The sequence below is a fragment of the Sparus aurata genome, chromosome 7, assembly GCF_900880675.1.
Source record: "Sparus aurata chromosome 7, fSpaAur1.1, whole genome shotgun sequence".
Taxonomy (NCBI): domain Eukaryota; kingdom Metazoa; phylum Chordata; class Actinopteri; order Spariformes; family Sparidae; genus Sparus; species Sparus aurata.
The window spans coordinates 292,349-317,269 of NC_044193.1; the positions used below are offsets into that span (position 1 = coordinate 292,349).

At 44.8% G+C, this 24,921-nt stretch overlaps 1 protein-coding gene across 2 annotated transcripts; it reads right to left on the minus strand.

Moving 5' to 3' along the window:
• Positions 1-1,489: 1,489 nt before the first annotated feature.
• Positions 1,490-23,248, minus strand: abcd1 (ATP-binding cassette, sub-family D (ALD), member 1). Of its 2 annotated transcripts, none has more exons than XM_030423659.1 (17): positions 23,134-23,248; positions 21,853-22,111; positions 21,651-21,763; positions 21,041-21,198; positions 18,756-18,943; positions 18,233-18,407; positions 17,847-18,037; positions 17,549-17,729; positions 17,325-17,467; positions 14,699-14,933; positions 13,633-13,727; positions 6,655-6,800; positions 5,569-5,714; positions 4,910-4,994; positions 3,163-3,288; positions 2,793-2,880; positions 1,490-2,302 (listed from the first exon to the last, which is right to left on the minus strand). In XM_030423659.1, exons 2-17 carry the CDS (start codon positions 21,979-21,981, stop codon positions 2,168-2,170), a joined length of 2,334 nt encoding a protein of 777 aa, XP_030279519.1. In that variant the 5' UTR covers positions 21,982-22,111; positions 23,134-23,248; the 3' UTR covers positions 1,490-2,167. The 2 variants fall into 2 exon arrangements, with proteins under 2 accessions (XP_030279519.1, XP_030279518.1); XM_030423658.1 differs by having other exon boundaries at positions 22,580-23,174.
• Between the last annotated feature and the right edge of the window lie 1,673 nt (positions 23,249-24,921).

Below are 24,921 nucleotides of genomic sequence, written 5' to 3' on the forward strand. Positions count from 1 at the left end.
GGTTCATGGTGATGACAGTGAGTCTGCATGAGTCATCAAACCCCTGAGAGACCAATCAAACCCAGATTATTGATCCAGTCTGCAAGCTAAGGATTATTTACATTATTATCTGTCGAACGCTGTCTGGATTAATCGATTAGTAGTTGGTTTATAAAATGTGATCTAAAGTTTAAAAATGTCTCAAAGATCTTCAGTTTTTATAAAAGAACAACTCAAACTGATGATTGATTATTAAAACTGGACTCAGTGAAGGAAGTACTCTGGTTTACCTCAGCCAATCAATATTTATTATGAACTCCTAAGTTTCACATCATTTTCTCTTCAGATCATCAGTTTAGAGTGAAACTCGTCAAAAAGCAACCAAGGCTTTTTTTATGAATGTATATGAGTCAAACCTTTGTGTAAAAGCTTAATTATGACGAAAGTGCCACTTTTAAGAACCTCATATAAGAAACAATACTAAAATAAAAAGCTGGAAAAGTCACGTGAGATCTGGTGTGGATAGTTGTTGCAGGAAGACAGTAGTTCCACCTTAACTGTCCTCCAGGTTACGTCACATTCTGAGATCGACACTTCTCCACTGGCAGGACGGCGGCGAGCGGAACAAGCTACTGCTAACGTGAGTTGTTCAAAAACCTTCTTTTTAGTAAACTCTGTGTACACAAACATTGGGCCTCATTCACCAATATCTTCTTAAGAATCTTCTTAGATTCTTTCTTAAGTTGTTCTTAAGAGGTTCCTTAAGAAAACCCTACGTCAGATTCACCAACTCGTTCTTAAGCCTCAGAATTGTTCGCAGCTGTGTTCTTACATTGATGAAAGCCGCAGGAGCAAAATATATCTGCCATTGTTTTGCGGGCCTTGGATGGAGAAATGCCACATATAAATAGGGTGGGGGGGTTACTAATTGATGGCATGTTTCCAATTTACTTGATTTATCCTAAATCATTGGCACATTTAATTTATTTTAGAATTTAAATTATTTGTAAATTACCAAAAATATGAAATAAATAAATGAATGAATAAATATGACAGAATTATCACTGTAATTTTGCATTTTATTGAACTACACAAGAGAAGAAAACACAACCATGCCAACATTTCGGCACTGAAATGTGCGTAAGAGTACTCCTGAGTGTTCGTAGGATTTGTTCTTGCCTAAGAAAAAATCCTAGATAAGAAAAAATTCATGAATGCCACAATCTTTGTAAAATCTTCGTAAGTGGGACTTAAGAACAAATTTGTTCGTAAGAACGGTTCATGAATGAGGCCCAATGTTCTCAATGCTCGTGTTCATGTGTAGAGACCCTGGTGATACTACCAGCAAAGATTCATCTCTCTAATAATCAATATATATATGATCAATGGTTAATAATCCATGTTTAATGATCATTATGAACTCTGAGCTTTTTGATTTGACCAAATTATTTCCGACCTCTGCCTTTATTTTGAAAAGTACCTTTATTTTGAAAAACGCTGGACACATGCAGATGGTTATAATTTTTATTTTCTACTAAAGTTCATCATCAGTACAAACAAGAAACATCTTCAACTGTTTCCTCTAAAATAAACTCTGTTTACTTATCAAACAGCAGCACATGTATTGATTTACTGATCAGCTGAGCTGCTGGACGATTGATTGATTGATCCGATCAGATGAAGCAGCTCCACTAAAAACAAATAATAAAATAATCAAATTGGCAAAAATGAGAATGACTTCACAGTCATGATGTTACCATGACCTCAGAGTCATGTTAACAGCCAATCAGATGACAGGGAACACAGTGACATCACTCATACAGGGCGAACGAGGATGATAACATGAATAAATGTGTTGGACCGAGTCAAGTTCTACTGTCAGAAGAATTAAACAGCTGATTGGACAAACAATCAGATGAGTCCTCATCTGTCAGTAAATGATCAATAACAGTGATAAACAGACGTGATCGGAAACTTTTCATCTGCAGCTCTGAAACTGAAACTCTCTTGATATTAATATCAGCTGCTTCTTCTTCCTCTTCTCCTCTTCTTCTCCTCTCCTCCTCCACCTCTTCTTCTTCTGTGGTTCATGTTCATCAGAACTTCAGCTCCGGAGGATCAGGTCATAAAATAAGTTCAAATCAGTTTCAATCACATGAACAGCCTCCTCTGTCTCCATGGTAACCAGTTAAAACAGGCTCCTCTTCTCCTCCTCCTCCTCTTCCTCCTCCTCTCTCTCTCCCAGCAGCACACACAGCTCGGCCAGGCGCTGTTGCATCTTGGGAATTCCTGACAGCTGACTCTCCAGTCGCTGCTTCTCTTCCTGACACACACACACACACACACACACACACACACACACACACACAGTGAGTTCCATTTCAATAAAGTTTTACACTGCTCATTTCAACCTGGCCAACTACAGCAGCCTGCAGGCACCACCCACCCACATGACCTCACAGAGACAGCTGATTCGCTGATGTTTCTCACCCTGTTTATACACACACACACACACACACACACACACACACCATGTGCCGCAGGCATGTTGTTGTGCTGCTGCTACTGGTTACCATGGTAACCAAATTGAGCTAAGAGCTGGCACTGGTCCCAGCTGACACAGGGGTGGGGGATTTCACCTGGACGGGTGACCAGCCAATCACAGGGCTGACACACCGAGACCAGCCATACACGAACATTCAAACTTGCAAAGGATTCAGGGTCAACCTGAGAGAGAACAGAACCAGGACCAGGACCAGGACCAGGACCGAGTTTGACAGTAAACAGGCATTGTGTGTGGACTGGGGACTGACCTGCAGAGACAGACGGGTGGAGGCGTCCAGACGTTCAAACCTCCACCCTCCCTCTCCATCAAACTGCAGCAGGTGAGAGTGGTACTTCCTGTCGGGAGAAGAAGACAGAGAGGTGAGGAGGGCGTGGCAGCTGAGAGCTGCTCAGAGCTCTGCTGCCCCCTGCAGGTTCACCACACTACTACACCCAAACTACACCTGACTGAACTGTACATCACACCTGACAGCTCAGAGTGAGACGACAACACACACTCTGTCCTCTAACACACACACACACACACACACACACACACATAAACATAGTCCCTGCTGATGATATTTGATGATGAGTGTGTGTGTGTGTGTGTGTGAGAGAGAGTGCGTGCACACTGACCACAGGGAGGGTCTGTGTGTGATTGACAGCAGGGCTATCCCAGCATCCTTTGCAGCCTGGAAGATGTTTCCCTCCACGTCAATGCTGACGGCGCTGGTACACTCGTCCAACAGAGCGTAGCGAGGGCTGGGCGAGAGACATTCACACAGCAGAGAGAGAGAGTCAGCAAACAGTGAACAGTCAGTGAACAGTCAGTCAACAGTGAACAATCAGTCAACAGTCAGTAAACAGTCAGTCAGTGAACAGTCAGTCAGTGAACAGTCAGTCAGTGAACAGTCAGTGAACAGTCAGTCAGTGAACAGTGAACAATCAGTTAACAGTCAGTGAACAATCAGTGAACAGTCAGTGAACAGTGAACAGTCAGTCAGTGAACAGTCAGTGAACAGTCAGTCAGTGAACAGTCAGTGAACAGTCAGTCAGTGAACAGTGAACAATCAGTTAACAGTCAGTGAACAGTCAGTGAACAGTCAGTAAACAGTCAGTGAACAATCAGTGAACAGTCAGTGAACAGTGAACAGTCAGTCAGTGAACAGTCAGTGAACAGTGAACAGTCAGTCAGTGAACAGTCAGTGAACAGTGAACAGTCAGTGAACAGTCAGTCAGTGAACAGTCAGTCAGTGAACAGTCAGTCAGTGAACAGTCAGTCAGTGAACAGTCAGTGAACAGTCAGTCAGTGAACAGTCAGTCAGTGAACAGTCAGTGAACAGTCAGTAAACAGTCAGTGAACAATCAGTGAACAGTCAGTGAACAGTGAACAGTCAGTCAGTGAACAGTCAGTGAACAGTCAGTCAGTGAACAGTCAGTGAACAGTCAGTCAGTGAACAGTGAACAATCAGTTAACAGTCAGTGAACAGTCAGTGAACAGTGAACAGTCAGTAAACAGTCAGTGAACAATCAGTGAACAGTCAGTGAACAGTGAACAGTCAGTCAGTGAACAGTCAGTGAACAGTGAACAGTCAGTGAGCAGTCAGTCAGTGAACAGTCAGTCAGTGAACAGTCAGTGAACAGTCAGTCAGTGAACAGTCAGTGAACAGTCAGTCAGTGAACAGTCAGTCAGTGAACAGTCAGTCAGTGAACAGTGAACAATCAGTTAACAGTCAGTGAACAGTCAGTGAACAGTCAGTAAACAGTCAGTGAACAATCAGTGAACAGTCAGTGAACAGTGAACAGTCAGTCAGTGAACAGTCAGTGAACAGTCAATCAACAGTGAACAATCAGTGAACAGTCAGTAAACAGTCAGTCAACAGTCAGTCAACAGTCAGTCAACTGTGAACAGTCAGTCAACAGTGAACAGTCAGTCAACAGTCAGTCAGTGAACAGTCAGTCAACAGTGAACAATCAGTGAACAGTCAGTAAACAGTCAGTGAACAGTCAGTCAACAGTGAACAATCAGTGAACAGTCAGTAAACAGTCAGTCAACAGTCAGTCAACAGTCAGTCAACTGTGAACAGTCAGTCAACAGTGAACAGTCAGTGAACAGTCAGTCAGTGAACAGTCAGTCAACAGTGAACAATCAGTGAACAGTCAGTAAACAGTCAGTGAACAGTCAGTCAACAGTGAACAATCAGTGAACAGTCAGTAAACAGTCAGTGAACAGTCAGTCAACAGTCAGTCAACAGTCAGTCAACAGTGAAGAGTCAGTGAACAGTGAACAGTCAGTCAGTCAACAGTCAGTGAACAGTGAACAGTCAGTCAGTGAACAGTCGGTGAACGGTGAACAGTCAGTGAACAGTCAGTGAATATTTACCGGTGGTAGAACATGCGAGCCATCCCCATCCTCTGTTTCTCTCCTCCAGACAGAACATCTTTCCAGTCATTGACAGACTCCCAACCTGACACACAGATACTGCAGTTACACATGTAGTACTGTATGTAGTACTGAGTGTAGTACTGATATAGTACTGTGTGTAGTACTGAGTGTAGTACTGTGTGTAGTACTGTGTGTAGTACTGAGTGTAGTACTGTGTGTAGTACTGTGTGTAGTGTAGTACTGTGTGTAGTGCTGTGTGTAGTACTGTGTGTAGTGCTGTGTGTAGTACTGTGTGTAGTACTGAGTGTAGTACTGTGTGTAGTACTGTGTGTAGTGTAGTACTGTGTGTAGTGTAGTACTGTGTGTAGTGTAGTGCTGTGTGTAGTGTAGTACTGTGTGTAGTGCTGTGTGTAGTGTAGTACTGTGTGTAGTGTAGTACTGTGTGTAGTACTGTGTGTAGTACTGTGTGTAGTACTGAGTGTAGTAAAGTCGCAACACTAAACTTAATGTTTGTGTGTTTACAGGACCATGAAGTAATTGAGCTCGTTCTGATTGGATCAGTTGTTTACCTGCAGATCAGCTGCTGGGTTAACTCTTTAATCCTGAACACACAGACACACAGACACACACACACACACACACACACACACACTGACCTCCCTCTCTGTCCAAGATGTAGAGCAGGTGGACGGTCCGGAGGATCTGCTCCAGATCTGAGTCTGAGACTCCTCTCTGAACCATGTCCTCCACCGAGTCCGGATAGATCACCTGGTCCCTGAGGGTCCCCTCAGACATGTAGGGCCTGTCCACACAATACTGCATCAATGCTCCAATTCTACTATAGCGGCTTATTTAACTTATAAATAATGCACTGAGAGGCAAAGCAGGCTCCTTACTGTGACTTGTTGAATGAAAAAACACAGTCCAGTTCTAGGTGTGTTTGTTGATTTTATTAACAAAAGTTATGGTCAAAACTAAGTGGAAATGACGGTCAAAGAAAAAATATAGGAGCCTGACTCAACCTTCTTTGTCTACCAGGAAACCCGCAAACAAACTGGGCAGGTGAAATAATGTGGAGGCCACCCCCACTTCCTCTTACCAGAAAACAAGATAACAAAACAAATAACAACAACAACAACAACAATAATAATAATAATAATAATAATAATATTGATAATAATGTGCACTGCCTAAACAAAAGTAAACAATTAAAAATAGATGCACATTTTGGCTCCTACATCTAAATTACTACAGTACTACAGTACTACAGTAGTACTGTAGAACTGTAGAACTGTACTACAGTACTACAGTAGTACTGTAGTACTGTAGTACTGTAGTACAGTACTACAGTAGTACAGTAGTACTGTAGTACAGTAGTACTGTACTACTGTAGTACTGTAGTACTGTAGTACAGTTCTACAGTACTACAGTAGTACTGTAGTACTGTAGTACAGTACTACTGTACTACAGTAGTACTGTACTACTGTAGTACTGTACTACAGTACTACACTGTAGTACTGTACTACAGTACTACAGTACTACAGTACTACTGTAGTACTGTAGTACAGTACTACAGTAGTACTGTACTACAGTAGTACTGGATGGCCAGTTAGCTGACAGGTGTAAAACTCCACCTGCAGGCGTTTGTGACCACTGACAGGTCACCTGGAGACAGAGAGGCTCCACGATGTCACTGAGCGACAGAGAAGTTGTAATATTTGTAGTAATCGTGGTACTAGTACCTCTGTGGGATGTAGAACATGTGCTGTGGTTCTGGTCGGTACAAAACTCCTCCATAAACGGGCCACAGTCCACTGAGGATCCTGAACAAAGAACTCTTCCCACAGCCGTTTGGACCTGTGATCAACACGTTCATCCCTTCATCCACCTGACACACACACACATACACACACACACACACATACACACACACACATACACACACACACACATACACACACACATACACACACACCAACACACACAGTTGGAGAAAAGGCAGTGAAAAGTAGAAAGTTAACAAGGTGGATGCAGAGTTGTGAGTGCAAGTGATGGGATGACAGACAGACAGACAGACAGACAGATAGATAGATAGACAGATAGATAGACAGATAGACAGATAGACAGATAGATAGATAGACAGATAGATAGATAGACAGATAGACAGATAGATAGACAGATAGATAGATAGACAGATAGACAGATAGATAGATAGATAGACAGACAGATAGATAGATAGACAGATAGACAGATAGATAGACAGATAGATAGATAGACAGATAGACAGATAGATAGATAGATAGACAGACAGATAGACAGATAGACAGATAGATAGATAGATAGACAGACAGATAGATAGACAGATAGATAGACAGACAGATAGATAGATAGACAGATAGACAGATAGATAGATAGATAGATAGATAGATAGATAGATAGACAGATAGACAGATAGATAGATAGATAGACAGACAGATAGATAGATAGACAGATAGACAGATAGATAGACAGATAGATAGATAGATAGATAGACAGATAGACAGATAGATAGATAGACAGATAGATAGACAGACAGATAGATAGATAGACAGATAGACAGATAGATAGATAGATAGATAGATAGACAGATAGACAGATAGATAGATAGACAGATAGACAGATAGATAGATAGATAGACAGACAGATAGATAGATAGATAGATAGATAGACAGATAGACAGATAGATAGATAGATAGATAGACAGATAGACAGATAGATAGATAGACAGATAGACAGATAGATAGATAGATAGACAGACAGATAGATAGATAGATAGATAGATAGACAGATAGACAGATAGATAGATAGATAGATAGACAGATAGACAGATAGATAGATAGACAGATAGACAGATAGATAGATAGACAGATAGACAGATAGACAGATAGATAGATAGATAGACAGATAGATAGATAGACAGATAGATAGATAGATAGACAGATAGACAGATAGATAGATAGATAGATAGACAGATAGACAGATAGATAGATAGATAGATAGATAGATAGACAGATAGATAGATAGATAGATAGACAGATAGATAGATAGATAGATAGATAGATAGATGGATAGACAGATAGATAGATAGATAGATAGATAGATAGATAGATAGATAGATTGATAGATAGATAGACAGATAGATAGATAGATAGATAGATGGATAGACAGATAGATAGATAGATAGATAGATAGATAGATAGATAGATAGATAGATAGATAGATAGATAGATAGATAGATAGATAGATAGGGTTTATAAGATATTGAGGTAAATGGAACAAAAGGTGCACTTTTATTTACGAGATGATAATTTATAGCGCGAGTGAGTGTCATAAAGTGTGATGCAGCAGGTCGGAATGAGTCTGTTGCTGAAGCTGCTCTTTAGCTTGTATCAATGTATATATAATATTATGTATATCATAATCTATGTATATATATCTGTGACTGAGTGTATGTATATGTACATGCGTTCAGTACTTATGTATATATGGGTGTGTATGTAAATACATCTATTTTTAATATGTGATTTTTCATTGTACACATAGTATTTGGAATTGTATATAGTGCGATGGGAGTGTATGAAGGGACACAGGTTGAGGACTGAAGTTAATTGATTATGATTAATTAGTGAGTTGTGGAGAAGAGGCAGATTAAAGAAGTTTAACTTCTTCCGGCTCCTTTTCAGGCGTGTCAGTGCCTCTAATAATTCAACTAAGTTAACATTTTTTGTTTTTTTGTTTTGACATATTTGAAGCAAATTTGCATTCATTCATGAGGAAGTCAAAATCTTTGTGAATATATCAAAGTATGGATGGAGTTTCTAGCTGACAGCATTTAAAATGTTGACATTCTCACTAAAACATTAAATATTTTGTGAAGTATGAATGATGAAGTTTGTCTGTTGATGAATGTGGAGGAAGTTATGAATCATGAAATGTGTGTAGAAGAATCAGCAGTTTGTGACAGAGACTGAGTATCTGACTCTCTGTCAGAGTTCAGCTGTCAGACGGTTTGTGATTGGTCAACATTAAGTGTGATGTTCTGTGACATCAGATAAATCAGAAAGCTGCAGTTTTTACAGGTCTGTGAGAAGCTGACTGTCTGCTGATGATCCTGGTGACATTGAATGGAGCTATGATGATGATGATGACATCAGTGACAGGATATTCACTAACAGGTGAACCTCCTGCAGTCATGTGATCAGCTCTACATCCTGAAAACATTGTCCTCAGACTGCTGGCTGTGCTGTCAGGAGCTCCAAGATGAAACTTTTGTGCTCAGAGAGAAAAAACCCTGCATGTGCGTCCCGTCTCTATGACAACAATATGTTGACAGACCAGTTATCAAGCTTTGTGCGGGACTGCACTGCATTTTAATCGCTTGTCCCGCAATTTAATTGAATCTAGTTTTCAAAATCAACCTACTGCAGATAAGATGCTTTCTCAAAAATTAGTAATTTATTCAGTGGCTGCATGTAAGGAGGGACGGCAGCTGTCAATAATCATAATAATAACTGCACAGTCAGACAAGTTAACCTTCACTGTCTCTGCTGTCTCAACCCCGCAATAAGGAAAATTGAGGGTGAAAGGGATGCAGAGTTTGGCAGAATATAATGGAAATTACCACAAAAAATGACAATGCGGCTACAACAGGGAGGTGGGTGAGGATGGTGGAAGACGATTCTCAATAAGTGTTTTGGGAACTTTGCTAGAGTTATGTCTCAATTTCACATGGAGGGGAATAAGACCTGAAGTGACACAGTACCTGCGAGTGTCATAACAGGCAGCCAGCTGAAAACTATACAGCTGAGACCTGGACTGAGGAGTGTGAAGAGGCTCTGAGGGACTGTTTTGACTCAGCTGTGTGGGAAGAACTGTATGTTTCTCATGGGGAGGACATTGACAGTTTAACAGGCTGCATAACAGGCTGTAGACTTCTGTGTGGATAACACTGTACCCACCAGAACTGTACAGTGTTTTTCAAACAGCAAACCCTGGATTAATCCTGACATAAAGGCTGTCCTTAAGGAGAAAAAGAGGGCCTTTAGGTCAGGAAACAAGGAGGAGCTGAAGTCTTTGCAGAAGGAGCTGAGGAAGAAGATCAGAGACGGGAAGAACAGCTACAAGAGGAAGATGGAGAACCAGCTGCAGCAGAGAAATGTCAGTGGAGTCCTGAAAAGACTTAAGACTTTCACTGCACGTGGCAACCGCAAACCCTGGATGACTACGGAGGTGTGCTCACTGCTGTCAGCACGAGATGCGGCCTTCAGGGCGACGGGGAGATATGACTGCTCTCTGCTCAGCCAGGTCTGCACTCTCAAAGGGAATCAAGGCTGTGCACCTATGCAGAGACAATCCAGGGACACCTCTGTGACACAGGAAGCACCAGACAGATTTGGCAGGGAGTCCAAGCTCTGACAGATTACAAGTCCAGACGGGGGGTCAACGATGATGATGCTTCTCTTCCAGACAGGCTCAACAACTTATTTTCATGATATGAAGCACTAAACCAGACAACCAGCGGGAGAGCTGGTCCCTCTCCACCATCTATCGGCAGCCCTCACCATCAACGCAGCAGACACACGCAGGACCCTAACCAGGGTCAACCCACAGAAAGCAGGAGGCCCAGATAACATCCTGGGACGTGTGCTCAGAACCTGTGCTGGTGAACTAGCAGATGTCCTGACTGACATCTTCAACATCTCCCTCAGTCAGGCCATCGTCGCCAGATGCTTCAATCATCCACTATAATACCAGTAGCAAAGAAATCAGTTGTATCCTGTTTGAACAACTACCGCCCCGGCGCACTGACACCAAAACTCATTCATAGAAATGGAGGAATCGATGTACAGAAGAAGTTAAACACCTCAGTGGTGCAGAGAAAACAATCGGGTGCTCAATGCGGACAAAACGAAGGAGATGATTATCGACACAGCCCGAGCACGCTCCTCTCAGCATCAGTGGAGAGGGTGAGAACATCAAGTTCCTCAGAGTGCAGAGCTCGCAGGACCGAAACTGGATTAAGACCTCAGGGATTACAAAAGGGCCCAGCAGAGACTGTACTTCCTGAGGAAGATGAAACAAGCCTATATCCCCATCAGCATCCTCAGGACTTTCTAAAGTGGTGTGGTGGAGAGCGTTCTGACGTGTCGTATCTCGACAGAATCGTTAGAGGAGCTGAGAGAGTCATCGAGGCTTCCCTGGCCTCTGTCCAGGAACTCTTCCTATTGGCTGCAGGAGCACTGAACATCAGCAGGGACCCTCCACAGTCTTCACACTTCATGACACTTCGTCTTAGTTTTAGTTTTAAATGATCATATTTATATATTGTGTGTGTTTATTGTGTTGGTGTTTTGGATCCTAGAGAAACGCAGTCTCATTTTCGCTGCACTACTTTTGTTGGTACAACTAAATGACAATAAAGATTTGATTGATTGAAACGTGTTGCTCAAACAGACACAATCCAAACTATGGTAACAACACTCCCTGTCATACAGGTCAGACTATGGTTGTAAGCTAGCATCTGTCATTTTCCCAGACAAAAAAAATATTCATGTTGTCATACAAAATCAGCAGCTATAGTTACAGACGTGCAGATTGCACCTGCCTGGGGAAAGAGTTAAAAACACCATGTTCCCCTAGGAAGTTAAACACACAGCATTTTCTTTCAGTTGCTTCAGATGCTTCTAAAATATACAACGGACTTCTTAAAACCTAATATTTGTTAAGTAAATAAAGGTCTCACCTGTAACCTGAATAGTCTATGTGGCGCTGCTTAGCTCAGTGGGTTGAGCGGGCGTCCCATGTGTCCCGGCCTGGGCGCCCTTTAACGCGTGTCTCTCTCATCCCGTTTCCTGTCATATCTTCAGCTGTACTATTAGTAAAGCCGATAAACGGCCCAAAAAAAAACCTGTATAGACTATTGTTTACAACTTAATCGTCCAGAAGATAAAGCATGATGTTATGAGCTACCAGGCAGAATAGAAATGCTTATTTTTCACTACATCCATACAATGGTGACGTGTCCCACATTTGGCTTACTGGGATCTGGTCCCCCGAGCTGTGATGGACACTGATCCTCTGTGGTTTAATATCTGTGTTTTATTTAACATCAGGACATCAGAGTGAGGAGGATGTGTGTGATGACATCATCCATAGGAGACAAAGAATATTATGGCTGAGGCCACGAGAAAGAGGAAGAGCCACGGTGACGTCACCAGAACCTTTCTGAAGAGTTCACAGACTTTCAACTGGCAGTTGAGACAGAGCGCTCAGATAAAACACTCTGTGGACACATATCTGAATAAATGAAGATCTCAGCATCTAAACTCTTCCTCACAGCCGGAACATGAAGAAGAACGGACCAATCGCAGAGCAGAGAGGTCAAAGGTCATGAATCAGAGGACAGAGAGGAGTTTCTGTCTCCATCAATGTTCCTCTTCTTCTTCTTCTGTTTCCTCCACACTCTTCCTCTCTATGAAATGTCACTCTATAATCCCTCTATTGTCTGTACACACACACACACACACACACACACACACACACACACACAGTGTTTCAGTAAATGCTAATGAGCTGAGGCTGGGCTCTGACCTTTGACCTCAGACAAGAAGAGATTAAAGCAAGATAGAGGAGTGAACTGAGCGCGCTCAGAACAGGAGTGACATCATCACCATCTAATGTGAGTTGATGACAGAAACACAGGAAGTCATCGTCAGTCTTCCTGTTGCAGTGTCATATCAATATTGATCACCACAAATCATTTAATTATCAATCAATCAGTCACAACAGGTGTGTGAGGGTCGCAACAGGTGTGTGAGCGTCGCAACAGGTGTGTGAGGGTCACAACAGGTGTGTGAGGGTCACAACAGGTGTGTGAGGGTCACAACAGGTGTGTGAGGGTCCAGTGACCTCACCTATCACTCACAGGGACAAACTGTAGTTCACAGCTTCCATCTTATTGATCTTCACTGTGAACACTGAGAAGCACAGACACTGTGTTGGTCAGGATGTGTTAATTGTACTGATCCAGACTCACCTGTTCTGCTCACAGGTGGATTTACACTCAGGATGCTCCTGATGACAGTTGTATAGAATGAGTCTGTGATGGAGCTGCTTTCTGTCTTCTCTGGGCTGATTTTGCACTTTTTATTCTATAACCTGATCATGTATATACAGGACAGCTTTGCACATGAGAGCTTTGGTAATCAATGTATATATTGATCATACTGATTACTTCATCATGTCAATGAAACAACATGAGTTAATGTGAACCCTGTGACTCACTGCAGAGTGAAGTAACTGTAACTAAAGTTGAAACAACGCTGACACCATGTGGTCATCAGATCACACTGCACCACTGGGCTGCTGTGTGTGTGTGTGTGTGAGCGTGTGTGTGTGTGTGTGTGTGTGTGTAGGTGTGTGTGTGTGTGTGTGTGTGTGTGTGTGAGCGTGTATAGGTGTGTGTGTGTAGGTGTGTGTGTGGGGAAATGTTTTCCGCCTGAGATTTGTTCACAAATTATTTTAGGCTGCAGGTGTCACTTCTGTGAGCACCTGCACCGATCTGAGTGTGTGAATTAAAAAAATAAAATATATATTTTCACAGAAACAAAACAAACCTGTAGCGTGGGTTACGACGTGTGTGTGTGTGTGTGTGTGTGAGTGTGTGTGTGTGTGTGAGTTACCTGGATGTTGAGGCTGGACACCACCACGTCTCCAGTCGGAGTGATGATTGGCAGGTTCTCACAGTGAATTCCCTTCTCCACACTGATCACCTGACCTGTAGGCGCACACACACACACACACACACACACACACACACACACACACACACACACGACTCAAACTGGAGCTCCAAACTTCCCCACTTCCTGTTTACTATCCTACATGCTACCATGGTAACGCTTCACGCACCAATCATGTTGTGAGAACCAGACCTCAGCACTCTGACCTGCTGACTGTTCATGTTTGTTGTAATTTAATGAAATGATGACGACAACCTGACAGGTGAGCTTCTTTATATCTGAGCTGTGTTCAGATCCACCAGACTACAGAACAGGAGCTGCTTACAGAGCGCAGCGGGGCGGAGCAGGACAGTCAGCTGAGACAGGTGAATGTGACCTGCCTACCTGTCAGTGAGCCGTCAGAGCTGCAGTGACATCACACAGAGCTGGATCTGTTTCTCCTCCATTCCCTTTCCTGCTTGTCTGTGTTTCAATTTAATGTAAAACACCTGTGTCACCTCTAATGTGACCAAACACCTGTTTCATAATGTTGTGAAGAGACATATTCACAGGTGAGTATTTCACATATCTGTATGCAGGGTTCGTACGGGTGCTTGAAATCCTTGAAAGTGCTTGAATTTCAATGTTGTGTTTTCAAGGTCTGAAAAGTGCTTGGATTTTAGTTTAAGTGCTTGAAAGTGCTTGACATTATAACTCTGTGTATTTCAAAAAATTGGGATCAGACTGGATAATTAATTTCTGAAGTTTTTGCTGTTATAAAATATAATTTTAGATGTTTACAGCATGATACAATGTACATAACTGTGATAAAAAGTGAAGAAAAAAAATCACAAGTATATATATATTCCCTTAGATACGTATTTCACCCCAGCAATAAGGTGCTGGAAAATCTTAAAAATGACCCTCAAAAGTGCTTGAAAAGTGCTTGAATTTGACCTTGAAAAAAGTGTACGAACCCTGTGTATGATTAATTCGTCCCGGATGTGTCTGAACTCTCAGCTCCTACCTCTGATCTCCAGCCGCCCACAGACTCTCTGACCGTGCTGAACCACAGCTCCTGCTGCTCCTCCTGCTCCTCCTGCTCCTTCTGCTCCTGCTGCTCCTTCTGCTCCTCCTGCTCCTCCTGCTCCTTCTGACTCCTCCTTACTATCTGCAGAGCGTCGGTAGATTCCCTTGTTCACATCTTCAAACACATCCAACATCTCAGACACTCGAGCAGTGTAACCTGCCAGCTCTGTCACCTGTACACACACACACACACACACACACACACACACACACACACACACACACACACACACACAGGTAGGTTGTTGGATCAATAATGCTGCACAAACTGTAAAAGACTTCAGAGGAAACAAGGAGGACAACAAGTTTTCACAGAAATAACAGAAGTGGGAGAAAAAGGGAGGAGAGGAGAAGGAGAAGGTGAAGAAGGGAGCTGGTGTAGAGGAGTGCAGAGGAGGTGCAGAGGAGATTCAGAGGAGGTTCAGAGGAGGTGTAGACGAGGTGTAGAGGAGGAGTAGAGGAGGTGCAGAGGAGGAGTAGAGGGGGTGCAGAGGAGGTGTAGAGGAGGAGTAGAGGAGGAGTAGACGAAGTGTAGAGGGGGTGCAGAGGAGGTTCAGAGGAGATTCAGAGGAGGTTCAGAGGAGGTGTAGACGAGGTGTAGAGGAGGAGTAGAGGAGGAGTAGAGGGGGTGCAGAGGAGGTGTAGAGGAGGAGTAGAGGAGGAGTAGACGAAGTGTAGAGGGGGGTGCAGAGGAGGTTCAGAGGAGATTCAGAGGAGGTTCAGAGGAGGTGTAGACGAGGTGTAGAGGAGGAGTAGAGGAGGTGCAGAGGAGGAGTAGAGGAGGAGTAGAGGAGGTGCAGAGGAGGTGTAGAGGAGGAGTAGAGGAGGTGCAGAGGAGGTGTAGAGGAGGAGTAGAGGAGGTGCAGAGGAGGAGTAGACGAGGAGTAGAGGAGGAGTAGAGGAGGTGTAGAGGAGGAGTAGAGGAGGTGCAGAGGAGGAGTAGAGGGGGGTGCAGAGGAGGTGTAGAGGAGGAGTAGAGGAGGAGTAGACGAGGTGTAGAGGAGGAGTAGAGGAGGTGCAGAGGAGGTGCAGAGGAGGTGTAGAGGAGGAGTAGAGGAGGTGCAGAGAAGGTGCAGAGGAGGAGTAGAGGGGGTGCAGAGGAGGAGTAGAGGGGGTGTAGAGGAGGGTGTAGAGGAGGAGTAGAGGGGTGCAGAGGAGGTTCAGAGGAGATTCAGAGGAGGTGTAGAGGAGGTGTAGACGAGGTGTAGAGGAGGTGCAGAGGAGGTGTAGAGGAGGTGTAGAGGAGGAGTAGAGGAGGTGCAGAGGAGGTGCAGAGGAGGTGCAGTATGGGGTGCAATGGAGGTGTAGAGGAGGTGCAGAGGAGGAGTAGAGGAGGTGCAGAGGAGGAGTAGAGGGGGTGCAGAGGAGGTGTAGAGGAGGAGTAGAGGAGGTGCAGAGGAGGTGCAGAGGAGGAGTAGAGGGGGTGCAGAGGAGGAGTAGAGGGGGTGTAGAGGAGGTGTAGAGGAGGAGTAGAGGGGGTGCAGAGGAGGTTCAGAGGAGATTCAGAGGAGGTTCAGAGGAGGAGGTGTAGACGAGGTGTAGAGGAGGTGTAGACGAGGTGCAGAGGAGGTGTAGAGGAGGTGTAGAGGAGGAGTAGAGGAGGTGCAGAGGAGGTGCAGAGGAGGTGCAGTATGGGGTGCAATGGAGGTGTAGAGGAGGTGCAGAGGAGGAGTAGAGGAGGTGCAGTATGGGGTGCAGAGGAGGTGTAGAGGAGGAGTAGAGGAGGAGTAGAGGAGGTGTAGAGGAGGAGTAGAGGAGGTGCAGAGGAGGTGTAGAGGAGGTGTAGAGGAGGTGCAGAGGAGGTGCAGAGGAGGTGCAGTATGGGGTGCAGAGGAGGTGTAGAGGAGGTGCAGAGGAGGAGTAGAGGAGGTGCAGTATGGGGTGCAGAGGAGGTGTAGAGGAGGTGCAGAGGAGGAGTAGAGGAGGTGCAGAGGAGGTGCAGAGGAGGTGCAGTATGGGGTGCAGAGGAGGTGTAGAGGAGGAGTAGAGGAGGAGTAGAGGAGGTGCAGAGGAGGTGTAGAGGAGGTGTAGAGGAGGAGTAGAGGAGGTGCAGAGGAGGGTGCAGAGGAGGTGCAGTATGGGGTGCAGAGGAGGTGTAGAGGAGGTGCAGAGGAGGAGTAGAGGAGGTGCAGTATGGGGTGCAGAGGAGGTGCAGAGGAGGTGCAGAGGAGGAGTAGAGGAGGTGCAGAGGAGGAGAAGAGGAGGTGCAGAGGAGGTGCAGTATGGGGTGCAGAGGAGGTGTAGAGGAGGAGTAGAGGAGGTGCAGTTTGGGGTGCAGAGGAGGTGTAGAGGAGGTGCAGAGGAGGTGCAGAGGAGGTGCAGTATGGGGTGCAGAGGAGGAGTAGAGGAGGTGCAGTATGGGGTGCAGAGGAGGAGTAGAGGAGGTGCAGAGGAGGTGCAGAGGAGGTGCAGTATGGGGTGCAGAGGAGGTGCAGAGGAGGAGTAGAGGAGGTGCAGTATGGGGTGCAGAGGCGGTGTAGAGGAGGTGCAGAGGAGGTGCAGAGGAGGTGCAGAGGAGGTGCAGAGGAGGTGCAGTATGGGGTGCAGAGGAGCAGGATGTGCACCTCCTTGTAGGAGCTCATGATCCTCTCCACAGCGTCCGCTCCGGCGTTGAGGAGGTTTCTGGCGGTGGTGAAGGCCTGCGTTCTTTCGCTCACCAGCTCCTCCTCCTTCATCACCATGGCAGCCTGTTTCACCTCCTCAGAGTCTGATGATGTCACACAGGTCAAAGGTCACACTCACTCCTTTCAGAGCGTGTGTATGTTTGTGTGTGCGTGATGTATGTTACCATATTTGGAGTATCCTGTGGCGGTGATGATGGGCACGGCCACCATGACGAGGCCGGAGGCGCTCCAGACGTACTTCATAAGGAACTGCTCCAACATGACGTACCACAGACGCTTCAGCAGGATCTGATGGATCTGAGAGGACAGAGACCTGTAGCTCCTCTGCAGCTGGTTCATCTCCACCTGCCAATCACACACACTGTCACCATGATGTCATCATCATCCACAGCTACAGTTCTGTCTCTGTCCACCAGAGGGCGGGCTCATGGTGTCATCACCTCCTGTTCAGGGGGCGTGTACCTTGTGTCCTCCGTAGAAGGCGATCTCCTCAGAGTTGGCGATGATGCGAGAGTGCATGTATCTCAGGTCGCCTTTCCTCCTCGCCTCCTCGGCCACCAGCTTCCCAAATCGAGGCGAACAGGAGCGCAGGACTTTGGCGGTGAGTGCCACCACCAGGCCGGCGATGACGGACGGCCATGTTGTGTTTGCTCCTGCATGGAGGAAGATCACAGAGGTCAGGTGACGAAATGAAAGTTAAAAAATGAAGCAACGTTGTTTGGAACAATGTCGATTTGTCCAACCATGAATAAACACATCAACCAATCAGTTTGAGCCACAACTCAAGCTGACGAGGACGGAGCTGCTGATTGGTTCCGTGTCTCATCAGCCCGGGACACCAGGTGTACCTTTGGACTGAGCGGTGCGCAGCAGGGTGTAACAGGTGACAACCACGTCCAGGATGGGTTTAGTGAGGTTGGAGTAGAGATGAGCAATGGAGGCTGAAAACATGACGATGTCCTCAGTGAGAGACTGATCGGGATTGGACAGACGCCCGTCCATGTTACTGACACGATAGTATGTCTGCAGAGTGAGAGACAGAGTCAGTCAGAGTCAGAGTCAGAACCTGATAACATCCGATCCAACAGTCTCACCAGAGAACTGTAATGAGCTCCAGATCACGAGGGACTGTTTAAATGAGCGTTAGGGAACTAAAATAACGTGTACGACTCACGCACAACGCTGGGAAATCTGCCAGAACACACACAGTTATGAAGAGTCTCACGTGTTCTGCTGGTCTGTGTGTTCAGTGCACATACACATATTTTTATCTGATTTCTTATATTTTAAACAGTTGTGTTTTGTTACAGTTTATGCTCAATCTACAAATAACAACAAATTAAATCAAATGTGAACTGAAAAAATCGTTACCTGGTTGGTGAAGTACAGGTTGTAGGCGTGGTCGACCAATCGGCTTCTGAACCTGAGGCTCAGCTGACCCTCCAGGAATCTGATGGCACTGTTGATGAAAGTTGCAGGAACGGCAACGAGGAGCCACTTAGAGAGCTGCAGCATGAAGGCCTGAGGGTCCTTCTGAACGATACACTTCACTATCACACCTGAGGGATCAAGACTTCGATCAGTACTGATGTTCTAGACACTGGGAACAACTGAAACTCTGAACTATAAAGGACCATCAGCAGACAGACAGACACCCTGTAGAAGAGGAGAACTCCCTCCATCGTTGAGACTTGCAACAATAACCTTAATTCTAAAACTGAACAAACCACCAGACACATTGTTTAGGGTGGATAAAGCTCTTACACAAACGCTACTGTTGAAATATTGACTTATAATAATGTTTTTGAATCATAAACTCTCCAGCGATCCACCAGACAAGGTGACGCTGTCAGCTTTCTGTTTGTCGGCTATAAGAGCTCATGAAGGCATCAACCATCGGTGGTTAGAAACATCACATAGCTTTGTACGCAGATGACATAATCCTTTTTATTATATTTTTAATTCAAGATCTTTTTTATTGAAGTTTCCTTAATATATCAAATGTGCAGTGCATAGTAGCTTTACAGAGACATGAAATGAGTATGGTTAGATATCAAACACAGCATGCACCAATGAGATGTGCAAGAATGGAAAAAAAATTAAATAACAAAACTAAAAATCGAACAGTGTATAAAGCAAACCAGAGTGCTCGTCACAGCCTGAGATCACTGTTACACCTACAGCCTGCAGTAGGAGAGAGTCAGACGTGTGCAGCGTAGCTCAGCTGTACTCAACGGCCAAACATTTACAGTCTGCAATGCTTTTAGGAAGGGACCCCACATTTTCTGGAACTTCTGTGTGTGATTGCTGAAGTGAGTATCTGATTTTCTCCAGTTTCAAGATGGACACGATGTCTTCCAGCCATTGTGTGTGAGTGGGAGGGAGAGCATCCTTCCACCTGAGCAGAACTGCTTGTCGAGCCGGAAGAGAGGCGAAAGATAAAGCGCGTTGCTTTGGTATAGGGTTAGCTTTTTCTCCCCTTCCATGACCCTAAACAGGGCAGTCAATGGGTTTGTTCTAATTCAATGTTTAACACCCAAGAAAATGTATAAAAAACTTTGCTCAAATATGTGTAAATGTTTGAGCAGCACCAGTACATGTGAATGAGAGAAGCTTCCACATGTTTGCATTTGACACAGTATGGACTAATATCCGGGTACATGGAGGACAGTTTTGCTTTGGAAATATGAGCCCTGTGTACCACTTTAAACTTTAAACTGAATTAAACAGTGACATTTATACTCGTTAAGCAGACTAAGAATCCCTTTATTCAAAACACCATCTCAAGCCCCTTTTAGATAGAAAAGGAGGCACATTGCAGCCAGGTAAAGGCTGCAATGTGCCTCCTTGTCTCTCTAAAAGGGAGGCGTAATATTCCTTCTTTTCCAAAAAGCTGCCACTTGGCTGCCACTGAGGTAGGCGTAGACATGTGATGTGCCGTGAAGCACGAAGTTGGGTGTAAACAGTGAAGCAGGTCAAATTTGTCTTCAAAATAAGAGCTTTACATTGCACCCCATTAGAGTTTAGAACTGGGTTCTTAGCAGGGGACTTTTAATTTGAAAGCCACGACCTAGGCTCCGCCCACCTCACGCAGAGGACGGCACATCGTGGCCTCGTTTTTAGATAGCAGCGGCGGACCAAAACAGACCCCAATGTACCGCCTTCTGTCTAAATCCACGGACCGAGCTGCACACCAGCATCATCACAGTTCTCTCCGTGAGGGGTGATTCTGGTTTGGTACCGGGGAGAGCAGATGGTGGATTTACAATGTGGTTTAACAAAGGTGTTGAGAAAATGTCAGACATATATGCAGAAGACGATTTGATGTCCTATAATCAGCTGTGTGAGAGATGTGGTATTCCAACACAACATCTCTTTAAATACTTACAGCTGAAACATTTCATCTCATCAGAGCAGAAACAGTCGTTATCTGCACCTCCACGGTGTTCGACTGAGGGATGAACGCTGTCCCATGTCGACGGAAGAGGACAATTTTTATTCCTGTGATTTAATTTGAATCCTTTTCTTTATTTTCTTCTAATTTAACTGTATTTTATTTCATTTAAGTTATTTTTGCCAGATTGTGGGATAATGTGTTTATTTCATGTGTTGAAATGTTCATGTCTAAGTGACTATTAAAAAAAAAAAAGACGGACCATCCAGAGCAGCAACGTAGATGGACAGGAAGGTTCTGGACATCAGGGTCAGAGAGTGCAGAGCCAGCAGCCCGATCTCCGGACACAGTAACCGTGGAAACAAGAGCTTCAACAGACGGGACAGTCTGAGGACAAACTCCCTGTTCACTGACGGAGACCTGAAGACAGACAGACACACACCTGTGAGACGGGTCTGATAGAACACAAGTCTGGATCATGAAACCAGATTAACAGTTCATTCAGTTTTCTTACAGTTTAACTGGTTTAGCTCTGGTTTACTAAAATGAAGCTATCATGAGGCCAAAACATGATGATGCTTCCTGCAGTTGGGTCGGATCCAGGTTGGATCATGTTCTCACCACAAACTCTTTGTACCAGAGTTTGTCTGGAACCGGACCGAGACCACCTCTTCAATAAGGTCTCGGTCCGGTTGTTTAGGTCCGCAACCGAGTGCGATTGATGTGTTCACACCTTCCCAAACGAACTGCACCAAGGAGGTAAACGCTGTGAAAACGCCCTCAGATGTCAGCTGATCCAGGGTGGGTTTCTGTAGGAGTGGCTTTACTGTAGAAGATGTAGAACACACAATCACACACACACACACACACACCTGCTGCCTTTCTTCTTCTTCTTCTCTCCATTGTTTTCCAAAGACTCGGAGGAGGTGCTGACCACGCCCACAGGTACATTAGCTCCGTCCAGGTGTTTACCAGCTGCACTCCTCTGAAAAACAACAGTTAACATGCAGTCACCTGCAGTGTGTGTGTGTGTGTGTGTGTGTGTGTGTGTGTGTGTGTGTGCGTGTGTCTCACCTGTATCTTCCTCCAGACGTACGGTGACAGTTTTTTGACGGCATAGGCAGCGAGCAGCACAGCCGTCAGCTTCCTGAGTCTGGAGCTCCGCCTCAGCTGAACCGGCAGCTTCTGATAGGTCAGCTGCATGCTGACAGGCAGGCGATAGGTGACCAATCAGAGGATGGTAACAGCAGCGAGTTACAGAAGTCCAAACTGCACCTGGTCCCAGCCTTGTTGTCACGGCAACAACATGACGACCTCAGATCTGATCCTCCACCTGTAAACACGTGAACACGATCACCTGTCAATATATCTGATCAGATTCATCAAAATCATCAAATCTGAGACTTCAGCCACATATTTAATCCATTCTGTGGTCTTATTAATCAATTCTATTGTCTTATTGATCAACTCTGTTCGATTGTATTATTGAAGTTCTGAGAGATTTAGGGTTCATCTTTTAAAAACAGCTTGATAAAATAATAAGAACTTAACCAGAGCAGGAAATCAATATTATTGTTTATTGACTTTCAGCATCATATTAAAACAAAATAAATCAAACATTTCTCTACAGAGTCAGCTGACAGAAACATCTGTTTGTTTAAATGTGATTTCAAAGTTAATATGTCATCTTTAACCGCTTTGTGTATTGATCCAGTTCAGTTCAATTTAAAACACTTAAAACTGTCTCGTGGGACAGTTTGATGCAGGTGGAAGACATGAATGTGAAACTTCCGGTTTGTACCTCAGCGTACTTGAAGCTGGCAGGGATCAATCAGGGTGATCAGACAGTGGGACGGAAACACACGAGTGGAGGTGACGTCACAGACCTGTTCAACCTTCAGTCCGTTGAATGTGACGTCACCGCAGCTCCGGTTAGCGTTAGCTTCTCACTAGCCGGTGGCTCACAGCACTGAGCTAACTGCTGCTGTTCACTCTCACACAGACTGTTTACATATCGGACAGATACAGGTCCCGGTACCGCCGCCGCTCGACTGGTACCAAACCGAACTAAAAGTTTAACCCGAGTTAAAAAACAAACTCAGCAGCTAACTGAGCTATGCTAACTGAAGCTAACCGCCGCTAACAGAAGAGGAACTTTGTTTCTGTGATGTGAACATGAAAAGAGGTCAAAGTTTACCGCTTCAGTCTGCTTCAACTGACGTCACATGTGACCACAACACATACTACACACCCGGGAACATGTCATCTATCAAAACACACACTTAGATTAATCATTTAACACGTTAAAGCTGTTTAATGTCGCTGGACGGAGGAGAAAGTTCTGTTTCTGTTTACCTGACAGGATGGGCCGCGTCCCAATGCGGACAACAGCCCCCTCCTTCCCTCTCTGCCTCCTTCCCTCCCTGCCTCCTTTCCTACACACACATCCTACGTTCTTCTTCTTCTGCTGGTTTTATCTCCGGCCCTTCCTTCCTACAGAGACGTGTCCTGATCCAGACTGACATGAATGTATTAATGTTGAACAGTCACCAGCGGTGCTGGTCCATGCTGGTTGACTTCACTTCAGACTCTGTGTTTATGTTCAGCAGCTGTTCAGTTCTAAACTCTTCAGTGGACCTTTAACCAGCGCAGAGGTCTCATCACACCTGCTGCTTCTGTAAAGCTTTATTAATGACAGTTTACACACCTGTGCTGTGTGAGTGCAGGTTCATATATATTCACATCACACCTGCACAGACAGGAATCCTTGAATATAAAGACTGTGCATCTTAATTTAATAACAGGCAGGTACATTTGAATCAGTGAAGAGAAAACTTTATTTAAAAACAGCATGTTGACAGTGTGTCATTCATTATTTACATGAAGCTTTTTCATTGTCTAACATCAAACAGCAGAAAGATTCAGAGTGAAAAAAGTACAAATGACAACGTGTAGAAAAAGATAGAAAATTATTTTTACACAAAGTTCAGACTGTACAGCTCAAAGTATAAAGAAATACTGCTGTACAGAATGCACCTGAACGCATCGTAGCAGAGACAGCTGTGATGTCACACTGACAGACTGGACAAGGTCTGGTCCTGGACCTGAAGGGGGACAGGAGTCCAGTGCTGAGGTCACCTCCTCTGTTGTTCTGAGAATCAGAACATTCTAAAGAATTCTCATGTTCATTAAAGGGGCATTATTTATAATATTTACAATATTAATAAAGTAATAATACAAACTGTGATATATTTTCATATATAGAAGGCGTCCTCGAGGGGAAGAAGGTCCTAACAGGCGTCCTGCCGACACAAACACAGTCCGACACTTTCAAACTGTGATTTCTTTTGAGGACACTTTGTGTTTTTGTTTATCCAGTTTATTCAATCATGGAAATCATTAAGTGAACATTTTTCTCTTCCTCAAAACGAAATAGTGCATCTTCAAATCAAATCAAAATAGTTTAGTGTTCCTCAGCTGGATGAACATCTGACACAGGCCGAAACACAGACAGAGAAAACTGTCATGAACATGAAAAAACAAGCTTTTAAAAAACACTGAGTTTGGTTGGAGGCTGCTGGAGGGTTTGGACCTCTGACCTCAGACCTCTGACCTCTGACCTCAGACATCTGACCTCAGACCTCAGACCTCTGACCTCTGACCTCTGACCTCAGACCTCAGACCTCTGACCTCTGACCTCAGACCTCAGACCTCAGACCTCTGACCCCTGACCCCTGACCTCTGACCTCAGACCTCAGACCTCTGACCTCTGACCTCAGACCTCTGACCTCTGACCTCTGACCTCAGACCTCAGACCTCAGACCTCAGACCTCAGACCCCTGACCCCTGACCTCTGACCTCAGACCTCAGACCTCAGACCTCAGACCTCTGACCTCAGACCTCTGACCTCAGACCTCTGACCTCTGACCTCTGACCTCAGACCTCAGGCGTTCATCTTGATGACAGCTCTTGATATTTGTACTGCACAGGACCAGATGAAGGCTGATGAGCTCGTTATTCGTCTCCTGCAGTTCAATTTTTAGTTAATCAAGTTTCATATTGAAGCTGCTGTTTGTAAACGAGCCAGCAGGGGGCGGGTCAGAACCAGCCAGCAGGGGGCGGGTCAGAACCAGCCAGCAGGGG